This window comes from Lissotriton helveticus, chromosome 4_2, assembly GCF_964261635.1.
Source record: "Lissotriton helveticus chromosome 4_2, aLisHel1.1, whole genome shotgun sequence".
In the NCBI taxonomy this organism is placed as follows: domain Eukaryota; kingdom Metazoa; phylum Chordata; class Amphibia; order Caudata; family Salamandridae; genus Lissotriton; species Lissotriton helveticus.
The window spans coordinates 85,783,122-85,798,009 of NC_136064.1; the positions used below are offsets into that span (position 1 = coordinate 85,783,122).

The 14,888-nt window shown below is 44.8% G+C and overlaps 1 protein-coding gene across 1 annotated transcript in view; it reads right to left on the bottom strand.

The window, feature by feature from the left end:
* Positions 1-9,717: 9,717 nt before the first annotated feature.
* The window catches only part of EDA (ectodysplasin A), a 1,521,038-nt gene continuing 1,515,867 nt past the window's right edge, over positions 9,718-14,888 (bottom strand). The window contains exon 8 of the mRNA XM_078640160.1: positions 9,718-9,933. Coding sequence (XP_078496286.1) covers positions 9,859-9,933 — 75 coding nt within the window. The 3' untranslated portion in view covers positions 9,718-9,858. The remainder of the gene's footprint in view (positions 9,934-14,888) is intronic.

Here is a 14,888-nt window from a genome sequence, read left to right on the forward strand (position 1 = left end):
TCCCTCCCTTGACCCATCTTTCCTCAAATCAGGAAGAGTTTTCGTCTGGGGAGCATTCACAACACCCTCCATGACAAGGGAAGTAGCACTAACAGGCAAATCTATGCTGGTTTTGTGAATGGTTACCCCAGGGACAGAAGAGCCTAGTTCCCGTCGACAATTGAAAAACTGGGCTCGCGCAATTTTTGCTTTTTTACGGGCAAATGCAGACCTAGCCAAGCTTTTCTTTTGCTGAAGAGTGATTTTTTTAGTGTATTTTTTGCCATGCGCAGCAGCCCTCGGCAATATGCTCTTTACCTGTGAGCATACCCCAATCTCAGGAGAGGATGGCGTAGCCTCCTCTGGGGGATTTGGTAAGAAGTCCTTCACTTGCTCAGGTGGGGACAGAGATGGACGATGGTGTATGTCTGCCAGTGTAAGCAAGGAGCGAGGGCCAGATATGCGCTCAGGGGTAAGTGCTAAAGCAAGGTTGCCTAATGAAGATTTTTTCGAGGAAGCAATGTTTAAGGACAATTTACGAGCGGCATCAAGTTCCAAAGAGACCCTGTGTTGCATTTTGTTAATTTCGGCATCGATGGCCAAATTTGTCTTTATTAAAAAGTCATCCAGGGTCCCACTAGATCCATGTAAACCCCTGGCGGTTTTGCTACGTGTGGCTCGCGTACACATGGTTAGCGATAAACACAGATGGAAAATTGCTAACTCACATGAATATAGGCGAGCATTCAGCCAAGGGGCATGGCCCAGCCCAGTCCTCTTAGTCCTCTAACGGCCTTGAACGGCCCGCTCTTTGCCCGGTCTTCGCCCCGGCCTTTGCCCCGCGCGCGTCCCGCGTGCGCGTCGCTGTCACAGTTTATCAGGGAGTAGGGCGGGTGAAGGGGGCGGGAAGAGGACCAGCTGCGGCCGATCAGCGCCGCTCAGCACGCTGGTCCTCGCAGTCCCGCCACATAATTTTACTTTTAGCTGTATTTATCTTTACGTAATGCGATTCAGCAAAAAGGTGCAACGCATGCAGACGATTATTTAGCCCTTTGGGCGTTAAGTCCAATATAAGAATATCGTCCGCATATAACAAACAAGAAATTGGAGTTCCCCCCAAAGATGGGGCAATACCGTCACAGACAGATAAAGACATAGGGAGATCTGAAATGTATAAGGAAAAAAGCAGAGGAGCCAAAAGACAACCCTGCTTTAGTCCGTTGATGGAAGGAATAACTTGGGATAATCCCTTTTCCCCTCCTTGAAGGACTTGACACCATGTATCTGAGTAAAGAGCCTTAACCAGATCTAACAGGAGAGGAGGCATGCCTAATGCGGCTAATTTTCTCCACAGCAACGGCCGGTCCACTTTGTCGAACGCTGTGGAGAAATCTATAAACGCCGCAAAGAATCTTCCCCCACGAACTCGTACATATTTATCAGAAATTATCTGAAGTGCGGTAAGATTGTCCAAGGTTCCATGTTCTTTGCGGAAGCCTGTCTGTTCTAAGGGTAATATATGATTCCTAACAACCCAGTCGTTGATCGAGTAGAGGAGGCATTTAGAGAAAACTTTACCAATTGCGTCAAGAAGGGCGATTTGGCGGTAATTCTTAGGTTCATTCCTATCGCCCTTCTTAAACAAAGGCACCAATATACTCCCTTTCCAGGACGAGGGAACGGATTTACTCACGAAACAAAATCTAAATACGGGGAAAAGAATTTTGCTCCAGGCAACTGGATCCTGTTTCAGAACGGATATTGGGAGCTCATCAGGGCCCATTGCACCAGAAAGGCGCAGTTCCTTTATAGCCAATTTGATAGTTTTTTCAGTAGGGAAATTTATTGGAAAATCACTATCATTACAGGATCCCCCATACTCGGCCACCGGTCCATTACTAGCATATAAATTAGCAATGTAATTGACCCAGATTTGCTCGGATATGGGGATTGGACGGGGAGTTACTCTTGTTCCACAACCCTCCCCGATTAAAGACCAGAATAATCTTGCGTGACCGTTTACTACGGCCTCTCGCAGATTGATCCCTAAAGAATCCCCTTTTTCTTTTTTTCTTTTTATCTTGGCCCTGCGTCTCCTTCTTTTTAAGAGGACTATTTTGCGGGATCTTTCGGGGGATCTAGACAAATATTGTTCCCTCACCAGTTTATTTATTTCCTTATTTAAGAGGAAGACCGATCTGGGAGGTAAGAACTTTTTTGTGGTTAAATTGGATTTTCTTGCAGCTAGAGTGACCTCCTTCATAAAATCCTCAAAAGAGATTAATTCGGCCCCTAACCAATTATGAAGAACTTTTAGTGTTTTTTCCAAAAAAAGTTCCAGGCCCTTCATGGCTTTTGAGTTCCAAAAACATCTTCCAGTTTTATTATTAAGTTGACCCGATCAACATCAAGAGACCAAGGGTCAGCATAGGGTGGACATATAGAGAGGGTTAAAATAATCACCATATGGTCACTGAATAGAGTCTGAGAGACCACCAGATCTCTCAGGAGATAAAAGGAACCATAATCAATGATTATATAATCCAAGATCGACTCACTTTGATTGGATTTATGCGTAAAGTGTGCTGGAGTATCGGAAGGAAGCCTTCCGTTTGCTATTATACCCTCTGTTTCAGAAAGTTCTTTAAGGAGCAATTTCCCTCTCTTATTTGTTCTAGTTTTCACTGGGAAAAGAGCTTGTGGAATCTGAAAATATTCCTCTTTAAGCTTGTTTCTAAATAGATCTAAGCTTAAATTTGAAACTTTGCAGTTGAGATCACCCAATAAAATTACCTGGGAGGAGGGAACTGTATCCTTAATTTGTTTAATAAAAACAAAGATTTGTTTTAATACTCCATTAAAGCAGACATCGGGGGGATATAAGCCTTTAATATTACCAGGGGTTTTTTCTTTTCCACATTATCAAAACTAAATAATGTCACAGCCTGGAAGAGGTTGCTAGGGTCTAAGTGGTAGGAGTAATTCCACTTTATCCGATTAGATAGCAGGCATGCAATTCCCCCTTTAGCGTGACCCCTCTTAGAGGGGGCAGCCCCTCCTTCTAGGACGAAGTAATCCCTCCCCAATATCATTTTATCCACACACCACGTCTCTTGAATACAGATCACACTAGCCTTCAAGGAATAAAGATACTGCAACTTTTCGGGACTGTTTTCCAAAACAACATAAGAGCGTCAAGATTTTTAAAAAAAACACTACTCCTCTATAGACCCCCCAGAAACACAGTCTTGCCAGGAGGAGAAAAAGGGTGATGAAAAAGCACAGCAGGGAGAGATGAGACCAGAGATGGGAAGAAAAAAAAAATCAAACACCAAACAAGTAGGTGTTTATTCTCATCATTGGGTTCTTAAGTGTGAAAAAGAAAGGGGCCAACCATTAAGCCCACGATAGAAAGTGCAAGTTTAAAAGGAAGTATAGCAGTTCCTGGTATTAATTTAATAAAGGGATGGCCTACTTCCATTAAAATCAAGTGAAAATTCGGACCTATTAAGGTAATAGCAATGAAAAACCTAATGTCCTTTACGAAAGAAATATAAATGTGGTCAACATGTTTCTGCTTAAATAGAGAATCATTCACTCAAGCTTTCGTCAGGACCAATGAAAAATACAAAAAGAAAAAATAGAATAAATATAGACAGACAAGCTCAGGCACACACTCTAACGTGTGTCCATTCCTTGCTGTCCTAAAGGGTAATTCACCCACTCACGGTACTTCTTCCATGAGTTTCCTTAGTCTCTATTAAGGCGCTTGTATCTGCAAAGAAAAAAAAATGGTATTAGTAAAATGAGCACCTATGATCTGTGGAAGGGGGACACTTGGGATTTGAGTTTGGGAATATCAAAGGTTTTAAGGAATGAGGAACATGTCTAATTGAAAGTGAGTTCCCAGACAGTTATTCATTAATGACATGGGTGGATTCTCAATGTACCCGTGTTACACTATACTTGGGCCAAATGGTATTTGAAATCTGTTTTTTTCTTACACTTAATAAATGTAATTAGGTATCCAATGCTATCTTATAGAAGAGGTAGGCCATGCAGTAGTGAAAACGCTTTTAAGAGTTTTTAACTACCAGGACATGTAAAACTTAAAAAGTACATGTTCAACTCTTTAAAGACACTGCACCAGGCCCTATTGACTGTTCAAGGCTGGTGCTATGGGGGACTAATATGTATTAAAAAGAAAGGTTTTGGCCTGGTAAACAGTTTTTTTGCCAGGTTAAAATGGTAGTTTAAGATGGCACACATAGACTGCAATAGTTAGCCGCAACTGGTTCAAAAAACAGGAGGGTGAAGGCAAAAAGTTTAGTGATGACTCTGTTGAAAGGACCAAGTCCAACAGCATAATATGGACCCATAAATACACAGATCAGAATTCACTCTCAAATGCTCAGAACTTTCACATGAAATCTGCTGTTTTGGCCAACTTTACTGAAATATTTTACTCAAGCATCTATCCTTAGTAGGAGATGGAGGTTATGCAATTAACCTATCTGAGTTCCCAAAATGACAATGAAGAGGGTATTTAATGACAACCAAGAAACATTTTTGAATATGAGAAGAAACAGCCGGACTATCCAATGTTACTAAATGCAGTACTTTATACCTCCTGCTGTAAAAAACTGTGAAGAATTTGGGAATACTGTAGTTTTTAACAGCTTTTTTCTTTTAATATCTGTATCAAAAGGGGACACAACCTCAAAAAAGAGTGTGCACATACACTCCACTCTCTGTATGGCGCAGGATGCACAAAGGACAGTATGAGATTTATGGTCTATAACAGGATGCTATAGTTGTGGTACCCGTGAAGTGGGATAATATATAGAAGACTTAAAAGCACAGGTTACTTAGTTACTTAAGTACACACACCCTCAGAAACAACATAAAATATGTATTTGTAATGCACATATGCACCCCCAAAAGGGCATCATGGCACAGAAAAACATTTATTGTTACCCAACTCAATGGTCCATAGTCATAGCAACTGCAAATACCAAATGTAATATATTTGTTTATCTGGATGTTACCTTTGTATGATGGCACACGGTATAAAATACAAGATCAGCACAATAAAGAAAATCTACCACCAGATTGGACCAACATATCAGCAGTTTAAAACATGGTGTCAATGAGCTGAAGTAAACTAGGTTCACAAGAATTAACTATGTATGCATTTTTAAAATTAAAATAACATAAAAGATTTTTGATTAAAAAGTTATTTTATTATTGTAAGAAAAGTTCATTATTAATTGTGGTGCATGGTAGTCCACCACAAGAAATAAAATCACTAACCTGTTAGATCCAGGCAAAGTTTTCAATAATTCAAATCTGAGCTCAACTTCTAGTAGCTGTAGCACAGAGCAGGGGGCTTAACTTTGAGAAAATGTGTAAAGCATTTAGAATTAACAAAACAGTTAGGAAGTCAAAAACACATCACAATAAAAACCCAATCTAATCTATAAAAATAGAGTACAATTTAATAAACAAAATGACACAAAAATGACAAAAAAACGAAAAGGTGAGCCACATATATGAATTTTAAAATATTAAAGAGAAAAATTAAACTGGGACTGAGTGCAATTTAAATCCAACCATGAAGGAGCTTGGGTCGTATGCACCAAGAAGGTTCGTCCAAGGCAAAGACTTTACCGTCTGACTCAGTTTTTGAAATGCAACTGGGGCAAGGTTGCAGGTTGTATCCAAGCAAGTTGTCACAAAGCAGGATAACCACTAGCCAGGTCTCGAAAAATCCACTCTCACTGTTGAGCAAGATTTATTCAGGACAAGCTATTTTTTGGGACTGCTTGCCCTTTCTGAAAATCCTGAAAAGCTGAAAATCCTCTAACTTTAGTCACAGAACAAAAATTAAATGTAAGAAGAATAACTGACTTTTGAACTCTCCCTCTGGAAGCAGAGCAAATGTGACAAAATAACATGATTTAGTCAACTTTATTGCTCACAAAGTGAAAGAGCAATAAAAATGCCTTTAAATCTCATCTGGTCACATTTGCCGGCTTTCAGAAACAGAGACTGTCTTCCTTCATTTATTTCTCTTTCTGTGACTAAAGTTAGAGGATTTTGTAAAATTAACTGTGTGACAGTTGAACTTTGCAAAGCATGTTAAATGAAAGGCTGGACAAAGTCAAGGTTATTTTAACACAACACTGAAATAGCTAAGTGAACTGCTCAAAATTTTCAAATATATTTCACTAGCTTTGAAGAACCATTTTTGTAATACTATGGCGAAAATATTTTTTAGAGGATCAAAACAAATAAGAATACTTTACTTGGTTATGTGCAAATTTTGAATATTTTTTCTGAAACCCAATTTCCAAACCTTGTTTATGTGCTATTATCAGTAAAACTACATGTTAGTGGGAACATTTAGTGGCCATTTGCATACAAAATATGCTATCTGCAAATGACAGTGCTCTATCACATCATGCGTTGGTAATATATTTATGAAAAGTGAGTTTTTAAACATGAACTGGGAATTCTTACTGCTCCTGCCCAGATGACAATGTTATTAGTAGTGGCGGGCGGCATGGTTTGCGGGTGGCGGGGTGGGTGCGGGAGCACGATAGGGGTGAGGGAAACGGTGCGCAATTATTTTTTTTAATAATAATTATTTAAAAAATTATAATTAAAAAAAACACTTACCTTTCTGCACCAGGTCCTGCGTCCCTGCTCCTACTCTTCTCGTCAGACTGAGGCACATGAAGCACAGCCAGGCTCCCCCTAACAAAGTTATTATCATGTTATGTTTCCTTTACTTTGCAGTGCACTGCTTAAAATCATGGGGCGACGCTCTTCCGCCACAGACGAAGAGCCGCCCCTTGCTATTAGTGAACTAAGAGGCAAGCCAGGGATCATGTGTACCATATATATGGGTTTGATTCTTGTTATACATGGAGCAAACATTTAGTCTAGTAAATAAAAAGAGTTTTTTGGACAGCAGAACCATGTTATCCCGCCTCCCTCCCATCCAAGTTATTGTCTGGCCCCCTTCCTGAGTGTAATTTCCCTCCGTCTACCTCACCTTCTTCTCCGTCTGCACCCCCGTTTACCAGTCCTGCCACCATCGACCTCCAGGCCTGTACGTCATCTTCTAGCTTCTCATCACGTCTAGTCTGCTGCATCCATATCACCTCGGCAGTCGGCCATTCCTGCATATCTCGCACCCACTGTGACATACTGGGCAGGCGGTGACTCATCCACGAGATGGCTATCCGCCGCTTCGCCAGCATCAGCCCCAAGTGGACAAGCTTCCTACTAAAGTTCTTATTCTTAGGTTGGGCAGAAGTCCCAGCAGCACCACCCGGATCTCTCCCGCTATCTCCCACCCTGTCGCCCCCCTCAACACTGCCAGAACTTCATTCCAGTACCCCTGGTGTGCCAGGCATGTCCAAGCCAGGTGTACGAACGCAGCTTCCGTCTCTCCGCACCAAGGACATTGCCTCGATCTGTCTGGGTAGATCCTTTGGAGCATCTTCGGGGTCAGATAATTCTGATGGACATAATTAAATTGAATTAATTTACACCTCGTGTTTGCACTCACTTGTTTAAGCCCCTCATTGATCTTGATCCAGTCCTTGTCAGTGATACGGTCACCCATCAGTGCTTCCCACTTCGCTTGGATTGGTAGCACTCCTGTCACTCCATCATCCCGGATCGCCCGATATAAATGTGAAAGCAGCCTATGGCCTTTGCCCATCATTAACAAAGTCTGCATAACCCGGGAGATCAAGGGTTCGTCCAGGAACGTGGCCATATGTCCCTTGCCACCTGCGCAATCTTTTCATACTGTAAGAAATGCCCAGGACCCAGCTCGAACATCTCCTGTGCCTGCTCACGTGTGATGTACCATGCATTATCATATCGGCCGCCCATGGTCAGACAACCCCCCTCCCGCCACCTCCGCACTACCATGGATGCAGCAATCTGCCGGAACAGCTGGACAACCCACAGGGGCATGTCCGGAGCGTATGGGGCCCTCTTTAATACTTTCCGGACCACCACTTCCCACATCTCCGCAACATTTATTTTATTTATTTTATTTATTTTTTGCATTTGTATGGCGCGCAGCTACCCAACAAGGGTTTCCTGGCGCACAATGTATGGGCATGTCTAGGGCACCCGCAACCCCATCATGAGGCAACTCCCCCTCAGGCCCTAACTCTTGCCAGGTGCCATGCTGTAACTGAGAATCTGTCCAATTCCCATTACCTGGCACTCCTATGAATGACCGATAATGAAATTAAATACCTATACGTTCCATCTAACATCTTCCCTGCAAAGTCTTCTGAGGCAGCTAGAAGCTGCGAGCAGTACTTTTCAAATTCACAAAAATAAAATGATTAAATAAATAAATACAGATATTCTTCCATTCCTAAAGCCTTCCTTCTGTCTAAGCTTGTAGCCAAAACAGCACAATGTAAGGGAAACTGGATTTTACCTTACCCTGTTAATGCTGTAACACCCCCTGCTGATCTATGTGGAAAAAAGAACTCCCTAACAAGAAAACTGCTAGCTGTATCCTTTTACTAAGAAACCATCACTGCAACATTTTTTTTGCTATGTATGTCTTCCTTGCTCTTTTTATTGGTGATGGACACCCATCGAGTCTCCTCTCAATCCCATAGTCCTCTGAAGGGCACACCTTGTCCTCCCTAGGGTTATGGTTTTCTTGGTAAATGCTTTGCAGTAATGAGTTTCTGAGTTATGAATTCGAGATTTTCACATCATAAACCCTCCCTCCCACCATCTCCCATGTTAACAAATCCCATACCCTCATCTGAAACTTCTTCACAGTTCATGTTCAGAGCATGGCTGAGGATCCATGTGCATCAGGTAGTCTACTTACAAGGGTACCATTGCGAAAGCCGAACACCCTACAGGGCTGCATAAGGGGCATACCTGAAACACTCACATAGAAACCGATTTTAAAGAGAACTTCAATGCAGAAAAGCACTGATTCATCACATGGTTGCGTTGGGGCTAAAAACCTTCATCCTTTGTGCCAGACCATCTGGGCACAGCGGTGATGGTGTGCATGGAGATGGTTATGGTATACATTATGGAACATCGACAATCCATCAGACGCACACTAGTGGTGGACTCTCGCTCCACATATGTGTAGGCATCTGACATTGTGTGAAGCTTGCTTCTTTCATGCAGGCGGTGCAGTTTCTGAACACTGTCCGTCCACATGGCCATTGAAAAGAGGATAATGAAATAAAGAGAGCCTTTGACCTCCCATGAAAATTCATGGCCTGGGACATAAAGGCAAACCTTCCTCCGACTCCAGTGATCGACATGCTGCAGCTCAATGAAGGGACTGACTCGGAGGGTTCATGCAGACTTCCCTGCATGAGATCATGATTCCTGCTTTGCCTGACAGTATTGTGTTCAGCAACCCTGAGTACAATGAAGAAACTCCTTGAAGGGTGACCTTATTTTGCACAAGAGGAAGAAACTACCTTAAGAGGGGCTGCCTAACCTTATCAACGAAAAGCTTGACAAGGCAACAGCACACTAACCTTACTGCAAAGTATGTACGATCCATATCAATGCAGTTTTCTTGATGTAAAAGTTCTGTTGTTTCAAAACTTGAAATACAGGGACAGATATTACAGATAATGAGAAATTTCCTAGTTACCACAAAGGAAAGTTTCAATTCTATTAAGGAGGCGGAGGCGAGGATTTTGCTAGTCCTTTCTCCATTTTATTGGACAGCAAGTTAATAGTAAAAGAAAAAACATCACATCCAGGACTACCCAAACCAACATGGCAGCGGTAGGCCTGGTAACGTAACAACCAATCAGAGTCCAACAGTTCGTATATATGGAGTCCCAGCTGTTAGTCCTTCCTCTTTCGTGGGAGCTGCCGCAGGGAAGAAGTCATCCATCCACTAGTCCGTTTTTTGATCGGAGCCTAGGGAAGAGAACAAAATAATAATATCTCGTCCAGAACAATGTTGAAGAATTCAAGAACATTGCAATGGAGTAGAAGAACGAAATGCAGATATAACTTAATCAACATTGCACAGCGTAACAATGAAAACATTAAAACTCAGAAAAAAGGTATACTCCCTTAGACGAAGTAACAAATCATATTCCAGTTACGGGAGGGCAGGCTCGATAAAGCCTGGGTGGGAAAATCCTCGCCTCCGCCTCCTTAATAGAATTGAAACTTTCCTTTGTGGTAACTAGGAAATTTCTCATTCTATGTCAGGGAGCGGAGGCGAGGATTTTGCTTGTTCAAAGCCTACTCACCACCAACGAAGCAGCCTCATGGATTGGTTTAAAGTAGAACTTTTTGAAAGTCGAATCTGAGGACCAATCCGCTGCATTCATGATATCCTCCAGGCGTCCACCTACCTGAATAGCCTTGGAAGCCATTGCACCTCTAGTGGAATGAGCCCCAAAGTCAGTGACGCTAATCCCAGCTTCAGACATTATCCACCTGACCCATCTGGCAATGGTGGGAGAGGAAACTGCCTTGAAAGGCTTCTTAACCGCTATAAGTAATTGTCTTTCGCCCGGAGGGCGGAGCTCAAGAGTAACATCCTCATATGTCTTAAGGCAACGAACAACACAGAGCTTTGGCGAATCTGGGAAAGCCGGGTAAGTTACTGACCTGGTATTACATTTAGTTCTTCTGGAAACAGTAAATGTAACCCCTTCTGGGGTAAAAACCCTGGCTGACACGTCCAGAGCACGAACATCTGAAGCACGTTTACATGATATCAAGCAGAGGAGAATCGCTAATTTGGCCGAAAGCTCCTTGCGGGAAAGGTATTGATTATCCTGCCAGGAATTTAGAAAATTCAAGACCACATTAACATCCCACAAACCTGAATAACGAGGTTCTGGAGGGCGCGAAAGGCGAATACCTTTAAGGAGTTTACAAACCCAAGGGTGCTCACCAACCGGAGAGCCATCAACGAGGGCATGCCCAGCCGAAATTGCCGACCTGAAAGAATTAATGGTGCTATACACCAATTTCTGCTTGAAAAGATCAGCGAGGAAGTTAATCACGTCGGTGACAGAGGAGCCCATGGGATCCAGGTGTTTTCCCACACACCAACGAACCCATCTGTTCCATGCCGATCTATACCGCTTAGTGGTGTTAGGAGCCCAGGCTCCTCGAATGAGGAGCTCAGCGTCTCTCGAAAGCGAGTCACAAGACCAACGTCCCCTGAAATCCTGTATGCCATGAGACGTAGATGGCCCTGGAGAACCAGCGGATGTGGGTGACCCAAAGGATCCGTCAGAATGTGGTCGAACGACGGAAGCCGAAGAGGCTTGTCCCAGGATAGTTCCAAAAGAGAAGGGAACCAGCATTGAGCTCTCCAGATTGGCGTGATCAGAATCAGAGAAGCTCTCTGCCTGCGGACTTGAGCCGCCACCCTTTGAATGAAAAGGAAGGGGGGAAAAGCGTAAGCTGGAAACAGGGACCAGTCCTGTAGGAAGGCATCCACTGCTTCCGCCCCCGGATCCGGTTTCCAGCTGTAGAAGCGGGGAAGCTGGGCGTTCCATCTGGACGCAAATAAGTCCATTACTGGAAGACCCCAAAGGTCCGAAATTCTCTGAAATACTGAAGGATCCAGTCTCCAGTCGCTGGCATCCCGGAAATTCCTGGATTGCCAATCCGCAACATTGTTCAGATCGCCTGGGAGATACTCCGCCGTGACAGAGATCTGGCGAAGAAGGCAATAGTTCCAAAAGTCCTTCGCAAGGTCCGCTAGAACCTTGGAGTGCGTACCTCCCAACCGATTGATGTACCTGACCGCAGTCGTGTTGTCCATCCGAAGAAGCACACAGCACGAAACCTTGGTCGAGGTGAAGGAGCGGATGGCGAACGAGCCCGCAAGGAGCTCCAGACAGTTGATATGGAGGTGAAGTTCCTCCTCTGTCCATCTGCCGCCCACCGAGAGGGAGCCGCAACGGGCACCCCAACCCTGGCGACTGGCGTCTGACTCGATCACCAGATCCGGACGGGAACCAAAAATCGCCTTCCCGTTCCAGGCATCCATGTGGTCTAACCACCAGAGGAGTTCCGATCGGGCTTCCAGATTCAAGGAAATCAGTTCCGAGTAAGTAAGACCCTTGCGGAGGTGAAATGCCTTCAGTCTCTGAAGAGCCCTGTAATGAAGAGGGCCTGGAAAAATGGCCTGGATCGATGACGAGAGTAAGCCCACAATCCTGGCCAGTTGGCGGAGGGATACTCGATCCCGCCGAAGAACCTTGCGAATCTCCTTCTTGATCTTGGAGATCTTTTCGGAAGGAAGGTGAAGAGTCGCATCCGTAGTTATGATCAGAAAGCCAAGGAAAGTCATTTCCTGTCGGGGAAAGAGGTCCGACTTCTGGGCATTGATGATGAATCCCAGAGACTGAAGGAGGGTTATAGTAACCTGAAGATGGTGAAGAAGGAGGTCCTTGGACTGACACATTAAAAGAATGTCGTCCAGGTAAACAATCATACGAATCCCTAGGGTCCGGAGATGTTCTACCACCGGACGCAGGAGTTTGGTAAAGCACCAAGGTGCTGAGGAAAGACCAAAGGGAAGCGTAAGAAATTCGTAAACCTGATTCTTCCACAGAAACTGGAGGAATCGACGATGAGGAGGAAAGATTGGAACCGAAAGATAAGCATCTTTCAGGTCCAAGCGAACCAGCCAATCGTTCTGTAACAAAAGGTCCCTCAGAAGATGGATGCCCTCCATCTTGAAGTGTCTGTAAACCAACCACTCGTTGAAGGAGCGGAGGTTGATTACTGGTCTGAACCCTTTGCCTTTCTTTTCCACCAGGAAGATGTTGCTGAGGAAACCGTTTGGGTGAAGCGCCGAGGGGATAATGGCGCCTTTTTGTAACATCGCCCGAACCTCCAAATCGACAAGTTCTTGGTCTGAAACAGAAAACACTAGAGGACGAGGACGAGAAAGCTGAACAGGGGAACCGTAGAATTCGATGTGAAACCCCTGAACCGTCTCCAGCACCCAAGGATCTGAAGTTATTGACGCCCAGGCCTGGGGAAACAACGCTAACCTTCCCCCCATTTGAACCAGAGAGATGATTCGAAATCTTACCATTAAATCCTCTGGAGTTGGACTGGAATCCACCACGTCCTTTGCCTTGGCCTCTGCCTCCTCTGGAGGGGTAAAAGGTACCCTGTCGTCCATCGTTCCAGCCGTTATTTCGTTTGTACTGGCCTCTATTGGGGCCTTGCTGGACCTGACGGCCGGAAGAGCGACCCCTGCCTCTGCCGGCCCCGCCAAAAACCTTTCTGGGGAAGAATTTTTTCATCGAAGCCTGAGCCTTGTCCAGAGCCGAAAAGGTTGCCACAAACTTCCCCAACTCCTTAACAAAGGGGTCCCCAAACAAAGCACCCTGTGCAATAGGGCCTGCCTCCGAAGACGACAACTCCCCTAATTTCGGGTCAATCTTAAGCAGTAAGGAACGTCGCCGTTCTGCAGAGAGCGCGCAATTGGCATTGCCAAGAAGGCACATTGCCCGTTGCGACCAACCAGCAACGTCATCAACAGACATAGGTAAGCCCGACTCCTTAGAGCGTTGGGCTGTTTCAATAATTTTAGTGAGAGGGCCCACCACATCTAGGAGTTTATCCTGACAGGCTTTCCATGACCTATCAATACCCTTTTTAGGGTCTTTGATATATTTGGCGAAGAAGGTACACAACTTGGGATCTATCTCAGGGGTGCAAGCCACTCTAAAGGGAAGGGAAGGGCGAGGGCACTCAGAGCGCAGACGGAGTCGGACATCCTGAGGTAAAGGCTGTCGAAGCTTAGCTGCGACATAATCAGCAGTAGACTGCTCAGGAAACCACTCCGATGACCTAGGTCTTACAATCGTAGATGGGTCAAACATATTAGGAGGCGCAAGATCACCCTCCGTAAGACTAGGAGCACTGGGCTTAGGGCGCCAAGACCTGCTCACATCAGAAAAATCCTCTGAGGAAGCATCCTCATCCTCATCTACGTATTCGTCCTCCTCATCAATTCCCTCAAAGGGGGACCCTTCCTCCGGGTCAAGGTCCTGGGTGGCAAAACCACCAGTCTCTCCGGGTGATTCTTCCCCCCGGTAGGGTGCGCTTCTAAGCATGCGCGCACTCTTACGGAACACTTCAGATAATTTACTGAAGCCCTCCAGGTGCCCCGCGTCACGCTTCCTGGCCGTACGTGGTAGAGCACACGGAACACCACTGGGCCCTGCCCCACTGTCCCCAAAAACACCAGTATCATTCTTAAAAACATGGGCTGACAGTCTGTTTACACTGTCCTGCAGAGGTGCCAGAGCTTGGGCTATCGCCGAAGAGAGAAGCCTGTCAACCTCTGCAGGAGGGTGTAAAGGGGTCAGTTGTGGCTGAACATTAGGAGCCACCACCTCAACAGTTGAAGGACTTGACTGCATATTAGCAGAAAAACTGGTACCCATACACGAACACCCCAACTAAATACAAGGGGATAAAAACCCTTCACACAGGTACCAGGCAGGCTAACACAATAGAAAACCTGAAACACCAAAATTCTGACAGAAAAAATAATTAAATTCAAATAATTTCAGTCAGAAAAATACTTCTTGCCGTCTAAAACGGCGTCAGTGTGAGGGAAGAGGCCGGAAAATGACAGAAGCGCAGTGCCTCAGCGCGTTTCTACTCAAGCGCGAAGAGCGCTGAGGAGAACAGCTGATCGGCGTCAGAAGCCGACACCAAGATCGCGCACGCGCGAAGAATGAACGCTCGGGCTGAAAGCCTACCGCGTTATGGAAACACAGCCTACAATAAGGCAAAGTCAAATACAAACAATCGCTATCAAATAAAGCTGTCAACAATCACACAAAAATCTGCCACGACAAAGATATGAAGAG